At 45.1% G+C, this 26538-nt stretch overlaps 1 protein-coding gene across 1 annotated transcript in view; it reads right to left on the reverse strand.

Moving 5' to 3' along the window:
* Positions 1-2790: 2790 nt before the first annotated feature.
* Positions 2791-26538, reverse strand: part of LOC139458451 (unhealthy ribosome biogenesis protein 2 homolog) — a 50733-nt gene continuing 26985 nt past the window's right edge. Inside the window, exons 16-26 of the mRNA XM_071239891.1 lie at positions 23365-23580; positions 21251-21349; positions 20535-20654; positions 19312-19668; positions 18141-18527; positions 17293-17415; positions 16180-16296; positions 7864-8050; positions 6532-6631; positions 4071-4182; positions 2791-3134 (exon numbers count right to left, since the gene is read on the reverse strand). Of these exons, the coding sequence (XP_071095992.1) occupies positions 2979-3134; positions 4071-4182; positions 6532-6631; positions 7864-8050; positions 16180-16296; positions 17293-17415; positions 18141-18527; positions 19312-19668; positions 20535-20654; positions 21251-21349; positions 23365-23580 (1974 nt within the window). The 3' untranslated portion in view covers positions 2791-2978. The remainder of the gene's footprint in view (positions 3135-4070; positions 4183-6531; positions 6632-7863; positions 8051-16179; positions 16297-17292; positions 17416-18140; positions 18528-19311; positions 19669-20534; positions 20655-21250; positions 21350-23364; positions 23581-26538) is intronic.

A 26538-nucleotide genomic window follows, 5' to 3' on the forward strand; every position in this document is an offset into this window, starting at 1 on the left:
GGGTATATAGCCTTCCGTCTGTCCGTCCGTCCGTCCGTCCGTCTGAGCTTTTGTACGGCCCACAACTTTTTAACCATGCACCCTAGCTTCACCAAACTTGCTACACACATTTACCACAATGAGTACTTGAGCCTTTTGCTAGTTTGAAGATTCTGAACTTTTTATATTTTGCCGTTTCAATGGAAACATTAAGAAACATCAAGAATGTATGTTGTGCTAAGCATTGATTATCCCACACTAGAGTGAGTGAGTCTGGTTTAACGCCGCCTCAAACAGTGTTCCAGTCATATCATGGCGTGTCAGCTTAATGTGGGAGGAAAGGCCGAAGTGATGCAGGTCTCAGACGTTTACCACTTGGGTGAAACCAACGAGCACAGGCATGGTGCTGACAAAACCTAGAAACATAATCCGGGCAAACCGGGATTCGAACCCACAATCATAGGTTTCAGGCGTGCCTAAGGGACACGACTCTGCACAGCGAATCGTGACGCCTTAGACGACTGGGCCACCCGTGCCCCCTCCCACACTAGATTAAAAAATATTTGCAAAAACGTGTTCATTTCAAACATAATGCATCCTCATGGGGTTACAAAGGAGAGGGCAGTTCCTCTGACTTAAAGCAACAGGTATATTTCATTAATTAACAAACTATTTACTATTTGTTGTTGACCAGCGGGGATAACAGGGGTATGTGAGCTTTGCTTACTTCTTTCTTGTTTTGAGAGCGCCCTGGGAGCTTATTACGTCGAATACGGTATTTATCACCTACTGGGATGTTTACTGTAAGAGAGCCTAGAGTAACAACAGAAGGCCTGGTGTACACTGTTTGAGGCAGTGAGCGAGGGTGAAGTTTGATTGGTTGGTTGGTTTGTTTGTTGTTTAACGCCGCACTCAGCAATATTACAGCTATATGATGGCGGTCTGTAAATAATCGAGTATGGACAATCCAGTGATCAATATCATGAGCATCGATCCACGCAATTGGAATCAATGACATGCATCAACCAAGTCAGTGGCCCTGACCACCCGTTAGTCGCCTCTTACGGCAAGCATGGGTTGCTGGGGACCTATTAATTGCTTTGGACAGTAGTTGAGTTTTATCATGGCATGTCAGCTTGATGTGGGAGGGAAGTGACGCAAGGTGTCTTCCCCACCAGCAAGGGAATGGTGCTGACAAACCATGGATCATTATCAGGGCGAATCTTGGATTTGAACTGAAGATCAGCAGATCCTTGCATTCCTAAGAGATACAACTCTGCAAAGCAAAATCTGCCCATCCCCTTTCAAAAAGGTGTGAGTTGGTCTTAACCCAACTTTGAACAGTATTCCAGTTATATTACGGACAGCATTATGTGGGAGGAAAGCCCGAAGTGATGCAGGTCTCAGACGTTTACCACTTCGGTGAAACCCACGAGCACAGGTATGGTGCTGACAAACCTAGAAACATAATCCGGGCGAACCGGGATTCGAACCCACAATCATAGGTTTCAGACGTGCCTAAGGGACGCGACCCTGCACAGCAAATTGCAGCGCTTTAGACGACTGGGTAACCCTGCCTAGTAACAGTGGTTACCTATTGACTGGTTTCTCTTTCTAATAACACACCGCCACTTGTATGAACAGGATAAAGTATCTGTGATTTAAAACTTTTACTACCCGTGAAGATCCGGGGAAGAATAGGTCTTCAGCAACCCATGCTTGTCGTAAGAGGCGACTAACGGGATCGGGTGGTCGGCTCGCTGACTTGGTTGATGCACGGTCATCGATCCCAATTGCATGGATCGATGCTCATGATATTGATCACTGGATTGTCTGGTCCTTACTCGATTTACAGACCGCCATCATACAGCTTGAATATTGCTGAGTGCGGCGTTAAACAACAAACCAACCAAACTAAAACCTTTTTGGCAAGCACCATTGTGTCTAGTAGAGATCCAACAGGCCAGTAGATTTTTCTATGAGTTGCTACTTTAGACCACTGAAAAATCTTCGTCAGCATCAAACGCTGGCAACGCCAATAATCCCCATTCCAGCCAGACAATTACGAACATCCTCGGTTGCTGATGTCATACTTCTTCTCTGGAATCACCGAAAATAGAACAAAAAGACGTTTCCAAAAATATCAATATTTTTAATAAAAATATTTAAACATGTACATACACACTGTACAAACAAACAATAGCTAACGCAGAGTGAAGGCAGTGGCACCAAGTCTGCTGAACGGTCATGGTCTTCATCAGTAGAACCTACATCCCTGCATCATCACCAGATGCTTGTCGTGAGAGGCGACTAACAGGATCGGGTGGTCAGGCTCGCTGACTTGTCATCGTATCCCAATTGCGGTAGATCGATGCTCATGTCAATCACTGGAGTGTCTGGTCCAGACTCGATTATTTACAGACCGCCGTCATATAGCTGGAATATTGCTGAGTGTGGCATTAAACAACAAATAAACAAACGAACACTAGACGACAGTGTACACTTAGTCATCTCAAATGCCATATATCATCGTACACTGTCGATAGCTATAAGTCACCCACCCAATCTCATTTTCTGGGAAGACATTTTGTCTGGATCACCATAACGTTGGACAAAACACTTAATTCATCTCTCTCTCTCTCTCTCTCTCTCCTCTTTCTCTCTCTCCTCTCTTGATGCTTTTTAGACTTTCTTTACTAAACATCCACAGAGATCATTGTTCACACAATTCCCTTGAACTTGGTGTATTCAGTGTTCACGAGCTAAACACATCCTTCGTGGGAGGACGTTGTTCACACTCTCCCTGTTTAAACACATCCTTCGTGGGAGGACGTTGTTCACACTCTCCCAGTGTACTTGTGGTACTTGGTGTATTCAGTGTTCACGAGTTAAACACATCCTTCGTGGGAGGACGTTGTTCACACTCTCCCAGTGTACTTGTGGTACTTGGTGTATTCAGTGTTCACGAGTTAAACACGTCCTTCTTGGGAGGACGTTGTTCACACTCTCCCTGTGTACTTGTGGTACTTGGTGTACTCCGCGTACATGAGTTTAAACACGTCCTTCGTCCCATCTGGGAGGACGGCCAGAAGCTGCGCGACCTGGAAGCGGTCAGCGATGTCCAGCAGGATGTAGATACCAGGCAGGAGGGCTTTCTGAAACGGGACAGAACAGGGACATCAGTGATTTGGCAGGATACACTTACCTTACCCCAGTAAAAGGTGAGGTGAAGTGGGGTTTAACGTTGCGTCCAAGATTATTGCATTTATATAGTGACGTGCATGCAAGTGTGTGTGTGTGTGGCTGCTTGTACTAGTCTGGAATGATGCCGATTTATAGTGCTAGCTGACTTAGATACCATGCTGCAGTTTAACGTGAATAACCCATTGAGACACAGTATACTGATTCCGAGCCGACCAGTCCTCGTTTTAGCCCCTTAATGCCGAGCGGCAGACAGGGTAACAACAAGTACCATCTTTAAACGTCTTTTGGTATGACGCGGTCAGGGATCGAACCCCGGACCTTCCGCTCTCCGGGCAGACACAATACCACTAGACCACGAAGGTGGTCCCCAGTATAAGAAAGAATCAGGTGTTCCTTCTTTTGAGTAGTATACATACAATAACACAATCTCTTTCTTGCTGCATAGGATCCCAGCACTGCCAAGGGACACAACTCTGTACAGTGACCAACCACCACTCTCTTTGTATCCATGAGTGAGTGAGTGAGTCAGTTGGGTTAAACGCCGCTTTTAACAGTATTCCAGTTATGTCGCGGCATGTCAGCTTAATGTGGGAGGAAAGCCCGAAGTGATACAGGTCTTAGTGATGCAGGTTCCGGTGAAACCCACGAGCACGGTTATGGTGCTGAGAAACCTAGAAACATAATCGGGGCGAACCGGGATTCGAACCCACAATCATAGGTTTCTGGCGTGCCCAAGAACGCAACTCTGCACAGCGAATCGCAGTGCCTTAGACGACTGGGCCACCTGTGCCCCGCACCTTATTGTAGCATGAGTTAGGCCTGGTGCTTAAACAGCAGCAAGTTCCCCACATATACCAGCTACGGAAATGCTCCCTGATCCGACTCACCTTGACCGCTGGGAGCAGAGTAACCCTCTGAACCTCACAGGCGTAGTCGGACAGCAGGTACACGGCCACCTTGCTGAACTCGACCTTGACCGGCTGCAGCAGGCTCAGCAGTCTGCAACAATGTTGTACACATGTAGGATTACATTGTCACACTTACTACACTGTTGTAGGATTACATTGTCACACTTACTACACTGCTGTAGGATTACATTGTCACACTTACTACACTGTTGTAGGATTACATTGTCACGCTTACTACACTGTTGTAGGATTACATTGTCACACTTACTACACTGTTGTAGGATTACATTGTCACACTTAATACAGTGTTGTAGGATTACATTGTCACACTTACTACACTGTTGTAGGATTACATTGTCACACTTACTACACTGTTGTAGGATTACATTGTCGCACTTACTACACTGTTGTAGGATTACATTGTCACACTTAATACACTGTTGTAGGATTACATTGTCACACTTACTACACTGTTGTAGGATTACATTGTCACACTTACTACATTGTTGTAGGATTACATTGTCACACTTACTACATTGTTGTAGGATTACATTGTCACACTTACTACACTGTTGTAGGATTACATTGTCACACTTACTACACTGTTGTAGGATTACATTGTTACACTTACTACACTGTTGTAGGATTACATTGCCACACTTACTACACTGTTGTAGGATTACATTGTCGCACTTACTACACTGTTGTAGGATTACATTGTCACACTTACTACACTGTTGTAGGATTACATTGTCACACTTACTACACCGTTGTAGGATTACATTGTCACACTTACTACACTGTTGTAGGATTGCATTGTCACACTTACTACACTGTTGTAGGATTGCATTGTCACACTTACTACACTGTTGTAGGATTACATTGTCACACTTACTACACTGTTGTAGGATTACATTGTCACACTTACTACACTGTTGTAGGATTACATTGTCACACTTACTACACTGTTGTAGGATTACATTGCCACACTTACTACACTGTTGTAGGATAACATTGTCACACTTATTACACTGTTGTAGGATTACATTGTCACACTTACTACACTGTTGTAGGATTACATTGTCACACTTACTACACTGTTGTAGGATTACATTGTCACACTTACTACACTGTTGTAGGATTACATTGTCACACTTACTACACTGTTGTAGGATTACATTGCCACACTTACTACACAGTTGTAGGATTACATTGTCACACTTACTACTCTGTTGTAGGATTACATTGTCACACTTACTACACTGTTGTAGGATTACATTGTCGCACTTACTACACTGTTGTAGGATTACATTGTCACACTTACTACACTGTTGTAGGATTACATTGTCACACTTACTACACTGTTGTAGGATTACATTGTCGCACTTACTACACTGTTGTAGGATTACATTGTCGCACTTACTACACTGTTGTAGGATTACATTGTCGCACTTACTACACTGTTGTAGGATTACATTGTCACACTTACTACACTGTTGTAGGATTACATTGCCACACTTACTTTACTGTTGTAGGATAACATTGTCACACTTACTACACTGTTGTAGGATTACATTGTCACACTTACTACCCTGTTGTAGGATTACATTGTTACACTTACTACATTGTTGTAGGATTACATTGTCACACTTACTACACTGTTGTAGGATTACATTGTGACACTTACTACACTGTTGTAGGATTACATTGTCACACTTACTACACTGTTGTAGGATTACATTGTCACACTTACTACACTGTTGTAGGATTACATTGTCACACTTAGAGTTGGTTGGCTGGTTGGTTTGTTGTTTAACGCCGCACTCAGCAATATTCCAGCTATATGACAGCGGTCTGTAAATAATCGAGTCTGGACCAGACAATCCAGTGATTAATATCATGAGCATCGATCCACGCAATTGGGATCGATGACATGCATCAACCATGTCAGCGAGCCTGACCACCTGATCCCGTTAGTCGCCTTTTACGACAAACATAGTCACCTTTTCTGGCAAGCATGCACACTTAAGAGTGTATACGCAATGTATAATTTATATTGACACACTTGTTTGTTTGTTTCTTTGTTGTTTAACGCCTTACTCAGCAATATTCCAGCTCTATGACAGTGGTCTGTAAGTAATCAAGGGTGGACCAGACAATAACATGCATCCCTGACCACCCGATCCCATTAGTCGCTTCCTACGGCAACCAATTTCGTGGATCGATGCTCATGATATTAATCACTGGATTGTCTAGTCCAGACTCGATTATTTACAGACCACAATCATATAGGTGGAATATTGCTGAGTGTGGCGTTAAACAACAAACCAAACAAAACTAATAACAGTGTCACATACTGGTCATGGAAAACATCTATGACTCCAGCATCACCCTCAACCACATCATGATACATCTACAGGACCTAACAGCAACACTTTACCTGGTCAGTTGGTTAGCACAGTGGACCATGCCATCCACAAACTGAGGATCTGGAGCCAGCCTGTCCTGGCAGCCATGTTGTATGACAGACACCAGGAGATGTGGACTGGTTAAGGAAATACTGGGCAGGATGCACATCACAAATGTTCAATACAGAATTGTGATACAGACACAGAGACAGACAGACAGACAGGCAGAGCCACAGACAGACAGGCAGGCAGGCAGGCAGAGCCACAGACAGACAGACAGGCAGACAGACAGCCACTGACGGACGGACAGACAGCCACAGACGGACGGACGGACAGACAGGCAGGCAGGCAGACAGCCACAGATGGATGGATGGACAGACAGACAGGCAGGCAGAGCCACAGACGGACAGACAGGCACGCAGTCAGACACAGAGCCACAGACAGACAGACAGGCACGCAGACAGTCAGACACAGAGCCACACACGGACAGACAGACAGACAGACAGACAGACAGGCAAGCACACAGACACAGCCAGCCAGCCAGCCAGCCAGGTAGCCAGCCAGCCAGCCAGGTAGCCAGCCAGCCAGCCAGCCAGCCAAACAGACAGATAGAGGAAGGCAGGAGGCAGGCACATAGACAGACCGTCAGACACGTAAATGGAAGATCAGTTCAGACATGCTTTGCTAAACATTTGCTGGAAGAGGCAGATGTGTAGAGATTTACTGGATGGTTGTTGTTTCACCTTGCAGCGTTAACGCCTCGATGTACTGTTGTCGTACTGTCTCCCATCAGACTCATTAGATCAATGCCCTCACTGACATCAGGACCAAGTCTTACATCACGTGGGAGGTGTCAAGCAGGTTCATCATGCCTCAGACCGAAGCATTTGCTCATGGTCACGGTCACGGTCATGGTGTTGGTCACAGTCACGGTCACAGTCACAGTCATGGTAATGATCACGGTCTTGGTCATGGTCACGGTCACGATCACGGTGTTGGTCATGGTGTTGGTCACAGTCACGGTCACAGTCATGGTCATGATCACGGTCATGGTCACGGTCACGATCACAGTCTTGGTCATGATAAAACATTAGAAACCCTCTAATATCAGCCTTTTGACACATTTGATTAACTACCAATGATTTAGTATTGTCATAAGTCCCAAACCTGCAATAGTTCAAATGAACAAAGTCTAGTTTTTGAAAGGCATTTGGAAAGAGAATTTATAGATGTCAACTTCTTTATGAGGAACACAATGTTTCAGAGTATATGCTTACTCCTTCATCAGGTGAATTAATAAATATATAACAAACACATCAAGCTGTTACAGATTTAAGTCCAGTGGACGATGTTGTGAAGGATATGTCTGATGTTGGCGACGTAGCTGGGGATGACGGACAGGACAGCGTTAGGGTGGTGTATGATGAGTGCACTCAACACTTCCTGTACAGCAGTGCATGCTGGGATGTAGGAGCTGTAGGTGCTGCCCTCTAGTGGTATGACACGACAACCATGGAGACAGAGAACGGAGGTCTGGCGGGGAACCAATGTCTGAAGGTACAAAAAACAGAAACTTGGTTACACTAAAAACTCCAATAATAAGGAGTGAGCGAGTTAAAAGTAACACCAGAAATATCTCAGCTGTTTCAACCTCACATAAATTCCACACATTTGTTGCAAAGAAAATTAGGGGTTTTTTTTGCATCTGTATGAAGGCCAGTGCTTTCACTAAGGCTAAAAAAATTAAGTCCGCCGCATGTTTCGTTTTTATTTCCATTTTCAAAAAAAATTAACAAAATCCTAATACATAAAACAATGCGATCCAATACAGCACGCAGTTACCTCCCTTTACATGCGCACTGCTTTACTGCGCATCTCGTGTTATGGTCATGGCGGCAAATTCGAGTTTGTATGCTTGTTGATGTAGGGAGGCCCTTTCCCAGGTTGATGGTACACAACTGTTTAATCGGTCACATACTAGCTTGGACAAGCAAAACTCAGAAATATATCAGTGAGTGTGTACTGAGTGTCTCTCCCATCAGCCTCATTAGATCAGATCCTCCACTGGGGAGTCAGGGAAACGAGTTCACATCACCTGGGAGACGGGTAGCTATCATCATCAGGAAATGCTCTCTCTCATTACCATATTTTTCTTCTCTTTTTTTCGACTAAGGTTTGAAATTTCTGGTAATAATTATATTATTACTGTAAATGTGGAAACACATGCTGAATTTAATGCTAAAAACATATTTACAACTTTTCCGTTTTATACCAGATATTGACGAACACAAACTAATGATGTCTTTAAAACTGAACGAATAGATATCAGGTCCCGTTGGGGACGATGGCGGTGCAATACGAAGTGATGCTAGTGACCAGAGATGCAGATATGAAGTTATTAACCTACCATGAGTGAGTGAGTTAGCATGATATTACGTCATTATTAACCTACACTGTATGAAGATATGACATTATTAACCTACACTGTATGAAGATATGACATTATTAACCTACATGTATGAAGATATGACATTATTAACCTACATGTATGAAGATATGACATTATTAACCTACATGTATGAAGATATGCCATTATAAACCTACATGTATGAAGATATATCATTATTAACCATACATGTATGAAGATATGCCATTATTAACCTACACGTATGAAGATATAACATTATTAACCTACATGTATGAAGATATGCCATTATAAACCTACATGTATGAAGATATGACATTATTAACCTACACTGTATGAAGATAAGACATTATTAACCTACACTGTATGAAGATTTGCCATTATTAACCTACACTGTATGAAGACATAACATTATTAACCTACACTGTATGAAGGTGAGGTGAAGTGAAATGGGGTTTAACGTCGCGTCCAAGAATATTGCACTCATATAGCGACGTACATGTGTGTGTGTGTGTGCGTGTGTGTGTGTGTGTGTGTGTGTGTGTGTGTGTATGAGGCTGCTTGTACTAGTCCGGACTGATGCCCATTTATAGTGCAAGCTCACTGAGATACCATGCCACAGTTTAACATGAATACTCCACTACATGTATGAAGATATGCCATTATTAACTTACCCTGTATGAAGATATGCCATTATTAACCTACATGTATGAAGATATAACATTATTAACCTACATGTATGAAGATATAACATTATTAACCTACATGTATGAAGATATCACATTATTAACCTACATGTATGAATATATCACATTATTAACCTACACTGTATGAAGATATGCCATTATTAACCTACATGTATGAAGATATAACATTACTAACTTACATGTATGAAGATATAACATTATTAACCTACACGTATGAAGATATCACATTATTAACCTACTTGTATGAAGATATAACATTATTAACCTACACTGTATGAAGATATAATATTATTAACCTACATGTATGAAGATATCACATTATTAACCTACATGTATGAATATATCACATTATTAACCTACACTGTATGAAGATATGCCATTATTAACCTACATGTATGAAGATATAACATTACTAACCTACATGTATGAAGATATAACATTATTAACCTACACTGTATGAAGATATAACATTATTAACCTACATGTATGAAGGTAACTGGTATGAAACCAGAAAGGGCATTCCCAACAGGGTTATCAGCTAAACATATTCAGAGGAATATTTATGGCTTACGTTGTTAATTAAAGTGAGTTTTAAAACCTTCTTAGGACTATCTCCCATCAGCCTCATTAGATCAGATCCTCCATTGTGGAGTCAGGGTAAGGAGTTCACATCACCTGGGAGACAGGGACTAGCAGATTTCTTGTATGATCGAGTAAGTGAGTATGGCTTTACGCAGCTTTTAGCAATATTCCAGCAATATCACGGTGGGGGACACCAGTAATGGACTTTACACATTGTACCCATGTCGGGAATCGAACCCGGGTCTTCGGCGTGACGAGCGAATGCTTTAACCACCAGGCTACCCGACCACCCTGAAGTACATAACTAGACATATCAGTTCAGAATTGTTGATCATGTACATTCTGTCTATATTAAGCTAAAATAAATAATTGTCTTGGTTCTCAGGCACCGCCCTCATCATCATAAAGTGTGCCGCCTGTTTCATTTTTATTTCCATTTAAAAAAAATGATTAAATAAGTATTTTACTCATCAAGAAATACATTTATGTAGGGAGGCCCTTTCCCAGGTTGATTGTATGAGTGAGTGAGTTGGGTTTAACGCCGCTTTTAACAGTATTCCAGTTATATCACAGCGTGTCAGCTTAATGTGGGAGGAAAGCCTGAAGTGATGCAGGTCTTAGAAGTTTACCACTTCGGTGAAACCCACGAGCACGGGTTTGGTGCTGACAAACCTAGAAACATAATCGGGGCGAACCGGGATTCAAACCCACAATCATAGGTTTCTGGCGTGTCCAGGGGACGCGACTCTGCACAGCGAATCGCGGCGCCTTAGACGACTGGGCCACCCGTGGCCCCCCTAATGTGACGAAATAAAGTTTAGATTTATCGAAACAGACTTGGCATTGTCAATAATGTCAATTGTCAAAGACGGAAAGCAACTATTTTTGTTATATCTCAAATGTCCACAAAGTAATCACTGCATAAATGTGTCACTGCTCACTAGTGTGAAAATAATTGAGTCTGGACCAAACAATCCAGTGACTGATATCATGAACATAGATCCACGCAATTGAGATCGATGACATGCATCAACCACCCGATCCTGTTGGTCGCCTCTTACAACAAGCATAGTCGCCTTTCACGGCAAGCATGGGTTGCTGAAGACCTATTCTAAACATTCTTAGGACTATCTCCCATCAGCCTCATTAGATCAGAGCCTCCACGGTGGAGTCAGGGTAAGGAGTTCACATCACCTGGGAGACAGGTAGGTTATAGATATTTTATAGACCATATACATGGCTATGTATGTAGTACCTAATGCTAACTGCAGCCACATTAGTCCACTGAATCTATGGAGGATCTCTTGGTTAGAAAATGTCTTCACTCTCATTTCCAAAGGTGCAAGATCTGATTTGCAGTGGAAATATTTCATATTTATTCATTTTCTCTAACTCTTGCCTGAGGTTTATTTGAATATTCTGTTTTATAATATAACTGCAAGCTTAATATAAAACTCAGTAAGCCTTCTTGTAATATTAATGATGCTAGCTATAAATAGACCACTGAATATATTTATCTGATAACCAAGTTGGGAGTGCCCTTTCTGGTTTCACGCCAGTTATCTTCATACAGTGTAGGTCAATCGTGTCAGTTATCACCTAAAACTGGCTTCCATAGGAGATATCACTTGGGTGACATCAAGCGATATCTACATTGTAGATACCGCTGCAAAGAAATTGCATCACAATGCTTTGCAGACCATTGTAACATCATTGTTACCATGACGTCACAATCAAATGACATCACTAATGGCTCTCCTACTGAAGCTGTTAGCAGTACTTTTTACACTTTAGTCACTGCGTATTACTGTCTATAAACTAAAAAAGTTGGAAGAATGATGTTGGATGATAAATAAAATCTCATCCGAGGGTCTTTTGATATCAAATATATCAACACTTGTTGATAAAAGTGGCCAAAATCCTCGGCAAGCCTCGGAATTTTTCCACTTTTATCAACTCGTGTTGATATATTTGATACAGTGGTCCCTCGCTACAACGCTGCCAATGGGGTCCAAATAATTGGTGGGTGTTATAGACGATGAGCCGTTTAACTGAGGCCGAGGAGGGGGAGCGCGCTCGACCAATCTCACGATCTTCGCCTTGTCTCGCACATTGCAAAGATACAAGTTGATTACCGTTCATAGTGTAAAAATATATATCCATTATGTTTTCGCCGTTTGTTATTATTTACAAGACTTAACTGTCACATTCAATGTGGATGTAGTCTACTTACATGAAAATATTGATCAATAATGGTAGTAACAGACGCTATGAGTGAAGAGCCAATCACAATTCATTACACAAGTACAGAGTGTTTCAGTGGCATTGATTGGTCATGTTGCTTAAAATAAAGAAAACGAGAGTTTTGACCAGCACTACGTCATTCATACACATTCATGCAAATGTAGATACACATTCAAGCCAGATTAATTGGTTTGATACGGTTACTTGATCCGAATCAAAAGGAATGACCGCCGTGTTGTGACAGCAACAAGTGAGTTGACAGTATCGCCTCAAATTGGATTGCCCACTAATTAAGAATATGAACTTCGCTTGTGGTTCTCTTTTATTGCATGCATGCGCTTCTAAGATCAAAGGACGTATAGTGTGAAAAGTTAACTAGTAGAACAATCGTATTTCCGGGACTTGCCGCGGATGTTTTCAAACAGATTATTAGAACTCAATTTAGCGATAAACGGTTGATTATGCAATGAGAAGCGTTATGTGCAAATGAACAACGACCAACAATAAAGTCATGTCTGTTTTAAACTCTCAGTATTAAAAGTGTACATATATTTTGGGAGCCATGCGTTACCGCTAATAGTAACCGAGGTAGCGCTTTATCTAAGAGCACAATAGCGAGGGATCACTGTATACCAACTGACATACAATGTTGCAGTTTAAGATGAAGTATACTGACTCCGAGCCGACCAGTCCTTGTTTTAGCCCCTTAATGCTGAACGTCAGACAGGGTAACAACAAGTACCATCTCTAAATGTCTTTTCGTATGACGTGGCTGAGGATCGAATCACAGACCTCAGGCTCACCAGGCAGACACTCTACTACAAGACCACATAGGCGGTCCCCGGGCAGACACTCTACTACAAGACCACGGAGGCGGTCTCCGGGCAGACACTCTACTACAAGACCACAGAGGCGGTCTCCGGGCAGACACTCTACTACAAGACAACGTAGGTGGTCTCCGGGCAGACACTCTACTACAAGACCACATAGGCGGTCCCCGGGCAGACACTCTACTACAAGGCCACGTAGGCGGTCTGCAGGCAGACACTCTACTACAAGACCACGGAGGCGGTCTCCGGGCAGACACTCTACTACAAGACCACGGAGGTGGTCTCCGGGCAGACGCTCTACTACAAGGCCACGTAGGCGGTCTGCAGGCAGACACTCTACTACAAGACCACGGAGGTGGTCTCCGGGCAGACACTCTACTACAAGACCACATAGGCGGTCCCCGGGCAGACACTCTACTACAAGACCACAGAGGCGGTCTCCGGGCAGACACTCTACTACAAGACCACGTAGGCGGTCTCCGGGCAGACACTCTACTACAAGACCATGGAGGCGGTCTCCAGGCAGACTCTACTACAAGACCACGTAGGCGGTCTCCGGGCAGACACTCTACTACAAGACCACGTAGGCGGTCCCCGGGCAGACACTCTACTACAAGACCATGGAGGCGGTCTCCGGGCAGACACTCTACTACAAGACCATGGAGGCGGTCTCCGGGCAGACACTCTACTACAAGACCATGGAGGCGGTCTCCGGGCAGACACTCTACTACAAGACCATGGAGGCGGTCTCCGGGCAGACACTCTACTACAAGACCATGGAGGCGGTCTCCAGGCAGACACTACTACAAGACCACGTAGGCGGTCAGCGGGCAGACGCTCTACTACAAGACCACGTAGGCGGTCTCCGGGCAGACACTCTACTACAAGACCACGTAGGCGGTCTCCGGGCAGACACTCTACTACAAGACCACGTAGGCGGTCTCCAGGCAGACACTACTACAAGACCAGGTAGGCGGTCTCCGGGCAGACACTCTACTACAAGACCACGGAGGCGGACTCCAGGCAGACACTCAACTACAAGACCACGGAGGCGGTCTGCGGGCAGACACTCTACTACAAGACCACGGAGGCGGTCTGCAGGCAGACACTCTACTACAAGACCACGGAGGCGGTCTGCAGGCAGACACTCTACTACAAGACCACGGAGGTGGTCTCCGGGCAGACACACTACTACAAGACCACGGGGGCGGTCTCCGGGCAGACGCTCTACTACAAGACCACGGAGGCGGTCTCCGGGCAGACACTCTACTACAAGACCACATAGGCGGTCCCCGGGCAGACACTCTACTACAAGGCCACGTCGGCGGTCTGCAGGCAGACACTCTACTACAAGACCACGGAGGCGGTCTCCGGGCAGACACTCTACTACAAGACCACGGAGGCGGTCTGCAGGCAGACACTCTACTACAAGACCATGGAGGCGGTCTCCAGGCAGACGCTCTACCACTAGTCCACCGAGGCGGACTCCAGGCAGACACTCTACTACAAGACCACGGAGGCGGTCTCCGGGCAGACGCTCTACCACTAGTCCACGGAGGCTGCCTCCGGGCAGACTCTCTACTACAAGGCCACGGAGGCAGTCTCCGGGCAGACACTCTACTACAAGACCACGTAGGCGGTCTCCGGGCAGACACTCGACTACAAGACCACGTAGGCGGTCTCCGGGCAGACACTCTACTACAAGACCACGTAGGCGGTCCCTGGGCAGACTCTCTACTACAAGACCACGTAGGCTGTCTCCGGGCAGACACTCTACTACAAGACCACGGAGGCGGTCTCCGGGCAGACTCTCTACTACAAGACCAAGTAGGCGGTCTCCAGACAGACTCTCTACTACAAGACCACGTAGGCAGTCTCCGGGCAGACACTCTACCACAAGTCCACGGAGGCGGTCTCCGGGCAGACTCTCTACTACAAGACCACGTAGGCATTCTCCGGGCAGACACTCTACCACTAGTCCACGGAGGCGGTCTCCGGGCAGACACTCTACTACAAGACCACGTAGGCGGTCTCCAGGCAGACACTCTACTACAAGACCACGGAGGCGGTCTCCTGGCAGACGCTCTACTACAAGACCACGGAGGCGGTCTCCAGGCAGACACTCTACTACAAGACCACGTAGGCGGTCTCCAGGCAGACACTCTACTACAAGACCACGTAGGCGGTCTCCAGGCAGACACTCTACTACAAGACCACGTAGGCGGTCTCCAGGCAGACACTCTACTACAAGACCACGTAGGCGGTCTCCAGGCAGACACTCTACTACAAGACCACGGAGGCGGTCTCCGGACAGACACTCTACTACAAGACCACAGAGGCGGACTCCAGGCAGACACTCTACTACAAGACCACGGAGGCGGACTCCAGGCAGACACTCAACTACAAGACCACGGAGGCGGTCTCCAAGCAGACACTCTACTACAAGACCACGGAGGCGGTCTCCAAGCAGACACTCTACTACAAGACCATGGAGGCGGTCTCCAGGCAGACACTCTACTACAAGACCATGGAAGCGGTCTCCAGGCAGACGCTCTACTACAAGACCATGGAGGCGGTCTCCAAGCAGACACTCTACTACAAGACCATGGAGGTGGTCTCCAGGCAGTCACTCTACTACAAGACCACGGAGGGGGTCTCCAGGCAGACACTCTACTACAAGACCACGGAGGGGGTCTCCAGGCAGACACTCTACTACAAGACCATGGAGGCGGTCTCCAAGCAGACGCTCTACTACAAGGCCATGGAGGCGGTCTCCGGGCAGACGCTCTACCACTAGTCTACGGAGGCGGACTCCAGGCAGATGCTCTACTACAAGACCACGTAGGCAGTAGATTCCATTTAGAACTGCATCAAATGATTTCATGAACTCACATATCCATAGTTCAACATGGCCGTCTGTGAGCGGAGTATCGGCAGAGCCTGGCGTAGGGAGGAGTCGACGGGCAGACCGTGCAGCTGTTCTAGGCTGCTCTGATAGTTCATCAGTATCTGCAACACAAGTGGTGGTGTGTGGTGAGTCACGACATGAAAGTAGGTCCACCTTAATGAGAGCAAACACTGAAAAAATAAATCTGATGGAGCTTATTTCTAACACAGGAACATTACTCACAAGGGAAGAACAATCGTCGGTATAGTGAGTTGGGTTTAACGCCGCTTCAAACAGTATTCCAGTTATATCATAGCGTGTCAGCTTAATGTGGGAGGAAAGCCCGAAGTGATGCAGGTCTCAGACGTTTACCACTTCGGTGAAACCAACGAGCACAGGTATGGTGCTGACAAACCTAGAAACATAATCAATACGAACCGGGATTCGAACCCGCAATCATAGATTTCTGGCGTGCCCAAGCGACGAAATTCTGCACAGCGAAATGCGGCACCTTAGACGACTGGGCCACCCGTGCCCCCATTTTCATTTATGATAGGGAACACTGAAAAAATAAATCTTATGGAGCTTATTTCTAACACAGGAACATTACTCACAAGGGAAGAACGATCGTCGGTACTAACTTTCCGACATTTTAACATATAATTTTAGAGATTGTCAAAGCTGATTGGTCAGTAAACATAGAGTTTTAGATAATTTTTCTCATAAAACAATATATCACGTGACTAACCTTGGGTCCGGGTAGTCCTGTGGGTACTCGAGTCCTACTCAGGACCCACTCGACCTGACCCGACCCGACCCTACCCGACCCGACCCGAGTAACCCGTCCCAGCCCTAGTTGAAGCCATAATAATAATACGTCACAGAATTTCATTGCTGAGAAAAATACAATAAGACGTCATTCATGAAGTCACAAACTGATAACATGACGTCATCTGAACAGCAGGCTGCCTTCAGTGAAGTTTCTCTGTAGGGTTCATATTTCTTCTTCATTTACTCGAACAAAATGAATAAAATGGAAATTCAGAAATCTACTTATGTGTTAAGTGCTATCTAGTGTAGGAATCAACATGTTTGTATCAGGGAAGCAAGACACTCACATGTTGAGCAGCTACTGTAACCTCCACACTCTGCTCTTCAGTTAAGTGCCCTGCAAGGAGCTTTTCCCAAACTGTCATGGCTGCCAGCATCTTGTCTGCCTGGGTCCACAGCAGGCTTGGAAACTGAAACAATGGGAGAAATTATATCTCGGCATATAAACATGAGGTCATCATGCTTGCGTGTGTTAGGATAGCAAATATCCTGTATTAGGAATAAATATTGTATTTTTATCTGTTGGTTTACAACGGCTGTCTGGAAATAATCAAGTCAGTTTGGTTCAACCCACAAGCATGGGTATGGTGCTGACAAACCAAAAAACATAATCAGGGCGAAACGGGATTCGAACCCACAATCATAGGTTGATTCCATAGCCAAAGGAACTCCAGACAGGGAATTGCGGCGCCTTAGATGACTGGGCCACCCTATATCGAGTCTGTACCAGACAACCTAATCATCAATATTGAGAGCAAGGATCCACACTGTTGGGGTAAGATGACCATCCAATCCATTTGTTCGCCTGCTGGGGACATCTAACCCAGAATCCCTACAGGTGGCACTGTTATTTCACTTACCGTAGGACCCGTGAAGATCCGGGGTAGAATAGGTCTTCACCATCCCATGCTTGCTGTAAAAGGCGACTATGCTTGTCGTAAAAGGCGACTAACGGGATCGGGTGGTCAGGCTCACTGACTTGGTTGATGCATGCCATCGATCCCAAATGCGTGGATCGATGCTCATGATGTCAATCACTGGACTGTCTGGTCCAGACTCGATTATTTACAGACCGCCGTCATAAAGCTGGAATATTGCTGAGTGTGGCGTTAAACAACAAACAAACAAAACTTACTGTAGAGTCCACCAGGTTCGCCAAAATTGTCTTGAATAGGTCAAGGTCACAGGAAGTAATAACTGAAGCCAGTGTATCTTGGAGGGCAGACATCAAACTGTGACGCCGACTCAAGCTATCTTGCTGTTCCAGGTCAGAGTTACAAGGGGATGGGGTTTTCCGTGTTGGTACGTGCCCATCAAGGAGGGACTTCACACTTTTGTACAAGTCAGCTTCGTGCACAGGTTTTGATGACATCATCAGTTTATGTTGGTCATGTGACCTAGTGACAGCAGACATGAGCACCTCGTACAGTTTATGTACAACAGCAGGTGTCAGGACGGACTTGAGGTGTTGGTGATGGTTGCATGCCGTCTGGATAAACTCCAGCGAAGACAGGTCACACCCCTGAAAGAGAAAGAATTACCGTACTCAAAGTAATAAGCCCCGCTCTAATAAGTGCCCACAGCGATATTTGCATATATATTGGCTTGTGAACGATCCCAATTAGCACCCCTTCCGATTGATCAATGTACACAAGACTTATTTGTTTGTGTATAATACGCACTCGTGTGTTATATGCACTCTTAGTTATGGGGAATTAAATTCTGGCAAAATATATCTGTTGTATATAAACATTTCAGGCTGTCAGCATAAACCACGAATTTATCTTTCAACTGTTTTTTCACCAAAATATAATTCTAATAAGAGCCCCCTATTTCTAATTTTGAGAGTGCCCTGGGCACTTATTACGCCGAATACAGTAAATAAATTCAGGTCTGAAGACTGAGCATTTAATCAAGTCATCTCTTCAGGGTAACAATTGTTAAGAGATTTATAGTGCTCTAATGTATTTCCTGGCATCATCCAACATCGAGTGAGTGAGTGAGTGAGTGAGTGAGTGAGTGAGTGAGTGAGTGAGTGAGTGAGTGAGTGAGTGAGTGAGTGAGTGAGTGAGTGAGTGAGTGAGTGAGTGAGTGAGTTTACCACTTCGGTGAAACCCACGAGCACGGGTATGGTGCTGACAAACCTAGAAACATAATCGGGGGGCGAACCGGGATTCGAACCCACAATCATAGGTTTCTGGCATGCCCAAGGACGCACCTCTGAACTGTGAATCGCGGCACCTTAGATGACCGGGCCACCTGTGCCCCCTCATCCAAGATCTAAGATGCTCACACTGACTACTTACGTCCCCTTGCCCAATGTCGTCTGTCAATCTCTTCATGACGAACTCCGTGTTAAGAGTGAGATTCTCGTCCAAAGTCACTGTTTCAACATCTCCCGCGGGCTTCGCGTCTTCACCATCAATCTCCATAGCAACCCCTTCTTTCTCTTTCCTCTTAACCTCCTTTCCAAAGTCCACACATGATTGGTTGACTACAAATCTGAAGCAGCTGATCAAATAGGAGGAAGGGGAGACAACTGTCTTCTTGCTCGGCACACTTCTGAGGGTACTGACGATGGTGCTGATGACGGACGACAACTTCACAAAGACACCCCTGTAGCAGTCACGGATTGTTGACGGCAGGTTTTGTTTCTGCAATTGCTGAAACAAAAAAGGATGAATGTTGTTTTAAAGGGCCTCATGATCCAGGTTAGTCTGTATTATTCTGAAGAAGAGGCCCCACCACAAATATTCTCAGGCCCCATCCCCAAATATTCTCAGCCCCGACCCCCAAATATTCTCAGCCCCACCCCCAAATTTTCTCAGCCCCACCACAAATATTCTCAGGCCCCATCCCCAAATATTCTCAGGCCCCATCCCCAAATATTCTCAGCCCAACCCCCAAATATTCTCAGGCCCCATCCCCAAATATTCTCAGCCCCTACCCCCAAATATTCTCAGCCCCACCCCCAAATATTCTCAGCCCCTACCCCAAATATTCTCAGCTCCCATCCCCAAATATTCTCAGCCCCCTACCCCCAAATATTCTCAGCCCTACCCCCAAATATTCTCAGCCCCATCCCCAAATATTCTCAGCCCCATCCCCAAATATTCTCAGCCCCACCCCCAAATATTCTCAGCTCCACCCCCAAATATTCTCAGCCCCACCGCCAAATATTCTCAGCCCCCACCCCCAAATATTCTAGGCCCCATCCCCAAATATTCTCAGCCCCTACCCCCAAATATTCTCAGCCCCAGCCCCACCCCAACTATTCTCAGCCCCAGCCCCACCCCAACTATTCTCAGCCCCACCCCCAAATATTCATAGCCCCATCCCCAAATATTCATAGCCCCACCCCCAAATATTCATAGCCCCACCCCCAAATATTCATAGGCACACACTGCACTTCACTGGTATTTGTTACTATTCATGTTGCACAAACATACACAGTGTGTAACAGACACAAACTCATGAACTCTACAGTTCTAAATTTAAAACTTGCTGAATGCAATGGTGGCAGACCTACCACAGTGACATGTTTCAGTAGGGCTGAGGCAAGTATGAACTTGGCCTTCTCAAGGTCAGAGGCCTTCTGGATCTTCTTGTGTTGGAGGTGGCCACAGCACAGCTTCAGGTCAGCACACAGCTGGCAGAAAACAGGACCAGATTAGAACAGGTTACGTCCTAGATTAACAACAGGGAGTTACGTACCAGATTAACAACAGGGAGTTAGGTTCCAGGTTAAAACAGGTCATGTCCCAGATTAAAAACAGGGAGTCATGTTCCATATTAACAACAGGGAGTTATGTTCCATATTAACAACAGGGAGTTATGTTCCAGATTAACAACAGGGAGTTGTGTACCAGATTAACAACAGGGAGTTGTGTACCAGATTAACAACAGGGAGTTGTGTACCAGATTAACAACAGGGAGTTAGGTTCCAGATTAACAACAAGGAGTAATGTTCCATATTAACAACAGGGAGTTATGTACCAGTATAACAACAAGGAGTTAGGTTCCAGATTAACAACAGGGAGTAATGTTCCATATTAACAACAGGGAGTTATGTACCATATTAACAACAGGGAGTTATGTTCCATATTAACAACAGGGAGTCATGTTCCATATTAACAGAGAGTTATGTACCATATTAACAACAGGGAGTCATGTTCCATATTAACCTAGAGTGTGACAAGGAGGACGTATAATCATCTAATGGCAAGTACATCTGTTGTCCCTCACCTTTGTGATGTATGCGTCCATGTTGGTGATGACGAGGAAGTCCCTCACCAGCACCTGACACGTCTTGTCAACCAGAGTCTGTGCAGGACAACTCGTGGACTGAAACAAACAGCAGAGGTGGAAGTTTCCTGGCCTGGATAACAAAATGTAGTACATAGAGGACGCAAGGAAGGGCAAGCTGATGTCTGGCTATCTGGAACACAGGATTTAACGCGATACACAAATGTGGGTCCAGTATGCAGGAATGTTGAGATTGGACACAAAAAGAATATACTGCATTCCAAAGGATGCACAATTATATTCATTGTACCTACAGTGCTTGAAGAGCTGTTATGGGTGTATGTCTTTTCATCCATCAAACAGGAACACTGTCCACATGATCCTTGATTCATTCCAGGCTATAAAGTAATTATACAGTACATTACACCATATCATTACTTTACAGGACCCTCATATTGCCTGCAAGGACCCTTAAAAAAAATTATTGGGGGTCCACTAGCCCCCTACTTTTGTAAGTCAAGGTAAACACCTTGGAACACATACGTCCGACCCGACTATTTGGAACAGAGACGTCTGCTCTGACACTCTGGAACACATGTCTTTCCATAACTATCTGGAAAACAGATGTCTATTCATCTGTCTGTACCACAGATGTCTGCTACACTGGGGAAATATTGGCTGACTCACCTGTGTGTCACTACAGAGCGTGGTCAACCAGGACAGGAAGACGTCTGCCCTGACTTTCTGTATCTGCTACACTGAGGACATATTGGCTGACTCACCTGTGTGTCACTACAGAGCGTGGTCAACCATGACAGGAAGACGTCTGCACTGACTATCTGTACCACAGACGTCTGCTACACTGAGGACATATTGGCTGACTCACCTGTGTGTCACTACAAAGTGTGGTCAACCATGACAGGAAGACGTCTGCCCTGACTATCTGTATCTGCTACACTGAGGACATATTGGCTGACTCACCTGTGTGTCACTACAAAGCGTGGTCAACCAGGACAGGAAGACGTCTGCCCTGACTATCTGTACCACAGGCGTCTGCTACACTGAGGACATATTGGCTGACTCACCTGTGTGTCACTACAAAGTGTGGTCAACCATGACAGGAAGACGTCTGCCCTGACTATCTGTATCTGCTACACTGAGGACATATTGGCTGACTCACCTGTGTGTCACTACAAAGCGTGGTCAACCAGGACAGGAAGACGTCTGCCCTGACTATCTGTACCACAGGCGTCTGCTACACTGAGGACATATTGGCTGACTCACCTGTGTGTCACTACAAAGCGTGGTCAACCAGGACAGGAAGACGTCTGCCCTGACTATCTGTACCACAGGCGTCTGCTACACTGAGGACATATTGGCTGACTCACCTGTGTGTCACTACAAAGCATGGTCAACCATGACAGGAAGACGTCTGCCCTGACTATCTGTACCACAGACGTCTGCTGCACTGAGGACATATTGGCTGACTCACCTGTGTGTCACTACAAAGCGTGGTCAACCAGGACAGGAAGACGTCTGCCCTGACTATCTGTACCACAGACATCTGCTACACTGAGGACATATTGGCTGACTCACCTGTGTGTCACTACAAAGCATGGTCAACCATGACAGGAAGACGTCTGCCCTGACTATCTGTACCACAGACGTCTGCTGCACTGAGGACATATTGGCTGACTCACCTGTGTGTCACTACAGAGTGTGGTCAACCATGACAGGAAGACGTCTGCCCTGACGATCTGTACCACAGACGTCTGCAACACAGAGGACATATTGGCTGACTCACCTGTGTGTCACTACAAAGCGTGGTCAACCATGACAGGAAGACGTCTGCCCTGTTTATCTGTACCACAGACGTCTGCTACACTGGGGACATATTGGCTGACTCACCTGTGTGTCACTACAAAGCGTGGTCAACCAGGACAGGAAGACGTCTGCACTGACGATCTGTACTACAGATGTCTGCTGCACTGAGGACATATTGGCCGACTCACCTGTGTCACTACAGAGCGTGGTCAACCATGACAGGAAGACGTCTGCCCTGACTATCTGTACCACAGACGTCTGCTGCACAGAGGACATATTGGCTGACTCACCTGTGTGTCACTACAGAGCGTGGTCAACCATGACAGGAAGACGTCTGCACTGACGATCTGGAACACAGGCATGGGCCCCACGCTGTCGAGGAGGGTGGTGAGCAGGTGGACGATGGTGGAGTTGTTTGCAGTGCAAGATGCCAGCAGCGTCAGGCCACAGAAGCAGCGGACTCTCTCCGACAGAGACAGGAACTCCAGAGGCAATTTCTCAAGGATCTGAAACAAAACAATCCAGTGATAAACAGATACTGTGGGTATGTACAGCGTGAGGTGTGCTCCACCACTCAATGCAGAGGGCACACTTGACTTTGAGTGATTGTAGTGATGCAACAACCATCCCTGAACGGAGACCTGGCAGAAAGGAAGTTGTTCTCTTTGTAAGGCAGAATTGTTCTACATGAGTGAGTGAGTAAGTTGGGTTTAACGCCGCTTTTAACATTATTCAAGTCATATCGCGGCGTGTCAGCTTAATGTGGGAGGAAAGCCCGAAGTGATGCAGGTTTCAGACGTTTACCACAGGGGTCCGGAAACCGTCATATGCGCCGGACATGTCCGATTGGGAATCTCAAATGTCCGGTCTAAAATATTGCTTACCGGACATTTAAAGTTTTCTGTCCGGACATTTTAAAAAGTATTGTCCGGACATTCTTAAATTTTGACCGGACATGATCAACCGTTAGGACTGAGCAATTTCTGTCTGCAGTTGTAACACAATGAAGATTATCTACACTGACAAGCTTTGTTTGTTTTGATTGCTGTAAATACATCGTACCTAGAATGATAGTCCAATCGGTCAATCACTGTAATAGGCAATAAACTGAGCTGACACTGATTAATCGAGGATTTATTACTGAGAACATCTTGTTAATTTGAGTAAAACGTATTTACAACTGTACATAAATACCTTGCATCATCGATGTACCTCATTATCCTCACAATGCTACGATACTTAACCTCAGTCAAGAAGCGAAAGCGTGACGACAGCCAGTCGACCGATGCAGATCAGTCGAGCGGATCTGCCAAACCCTCAAAGTCTGAATGATCATTTTGTAAGTCGTGGCTAACGACTTTCACTTGGTTGACATACAACGAGGATTTGCAGATTTTATTTGTTTTCAGTAGCTAGTCGTATATTGAATCTTGATTGACCGCCATTTTGCTTTCTGTGACGATCGATAACAAAAAATTTTATGGTCAATAATTAAGTACAGATGAAAAAGTATTCAAATAACTACTGCTATCAACGATAGTTTAGGATTTATGATTATATTATCTGTCTTGTTTTAAATAATCTTTAGTTTAAAAAAAAAACTTTTCCCGTGAGGTCACGTGATAACCAAATATGGGATAATAGTCTCGATCCAAATGTTACAACGCGTACACTCTAGCAGACTCATGAATATTAATTAGACCGTTCACAACGTTGACAGATCGTTATTATAACAGAAACAAACGAATGTTTTCCATATATATCTAAAATGATATTATTTGTTATTAATTGTCCGGTGAATTAAACAATTTAAATTGAAACAATTCGTAATTCATCATATTATGAATACGTAACAACTTGTAATTTGTGTGTAAAAAGTCGTACTAAAACACGCTGTTTGAAGGGGGCGTGGCATAAATGTAAATGTCCGATTGGGATTTTAAATTTTCCGGACCCCTGGTTTACCACTTCGGTGAAACCCACGAGCGCGGGTATGGTGCTGACAAACCTAGAAACATAATTGGGGCGAACCGGGATTCCAACCCACAATCATAGGTTTCTGGCGTGAAGGGAGGAGAATGAGGGTGGGTGTGGGTGGGGGTTATTGGGAAGATTTTATAAATGAATAATTTGTTCAGAAATCTGACAAAATGGACAGTTTGTTGGCAGTGGTGAAAAAAAAGTGATAGCTTGTTGGCAGTGGTAAAAAAAATTGGATAGTTTGTTGGTAGTGGCGAAAATGACAAGGCAGCGATGTATCTATTCATTTTTCACTATTACCACCAAAACATTTATGCTTGGGTATTTTCCACAAAACTATCCAATTTATTTTACCACTGCTAACAGACTATCCAATATTGCAGCTGTCCCATCAGATTAGATCAGTTAGTCTCTGCTCCATGTGTGAGTCAGGAGAAAGTGTCTATCATCATGTGGTACACAGCTAGTTTGTTTGTTGACAGCTGAAGATAATAAGAGGCACATGGCGTAACTGGGAACACATTGGACCTCATCTCTGACAAAAATCACCACCCGTGAGTGAATGAGTGAGTTGGGTTTTACTCCAGTTTTACTCCACTTTTAGCAATATTCCAGAAATATCACAGCGGGGAACACCAGTAATGTTTGTTTGTTGTTTAACGCCGCACTCAGCAATATTCCAGCTATATGACGGCGGTCTGTAAATATTCAAGTCTGGACCAGACAATCCAGTGATTGATAACATGAGCATCGATCCACAGAATCCAGTGATTGATAACATGAGCATCGATCCACGCAATAGGGATCGAAGACATGCATCAACCAAGTCAGCGAGTCTGACCACCCGATCCCTTTAGTCGCCTTTCACGACGAGCACAGTCGCCTTTAACGGCAAGGATGGGTAGCTGAAGATCTGTTTTACCCCCAATCTTCACGGGCCACACCAGAAATGGGCTTCATATATTGGTGAACGCCTTAACCACTAGGCTACCCCAACTACGACCCCTTTATTTGTTGTCCACAGCTTTTTGTTATATCCCAGTAACATCACAGTGAGATTGAGGGTCAGGGGGAATTGACACAGGGCTTTCAGCATGAAGAAGAAATGCTTTATCCTTTCAAAGTTGCTCTGTCAAGACACTTGTCCCTGACAATCTTGGATTTTTCACTGCCCTTGGTTTGTTTGTTTGTTGTTTACCACCACACTCAGCTATATTCCTCCTATAGGACTGTGGTCTGTTAATAGTTGAGTGTGAACAGGACAATCCAGTGATTGACATCATGAGCATCAATCTACGCAATTGGGATACTATGAGTAAGTGAGTGAGTTGGGTTTAACGCCGCTTTGAACAGTATTCCAGTCATACCGTGGCGTGTCAGCTTAATGTGGGAGGAAAGCCCGAAGTGATGCAGGTCTCAGACGTTTACCACTTCGGTGAAACCCACGAGCACGGTATGGTGCTGACAATCTAGAAACATATTCG

Source organism: Haliotis cracherodii, unplaced genomic scaffold, assembly GCF_022045235.1.
Source record: "Haliotis cracherodii isolate W230 unplaced genomic scaffold, xgHalCrac1.p SCAF_12, whole genome shotgun sequence".
Lineage (NCBI taxonomy): Eukaryota > Metazoa > Mollusca > Gastropoda > Lepetellida > Haliotidae > Haliotis > Haliotis cracherodii.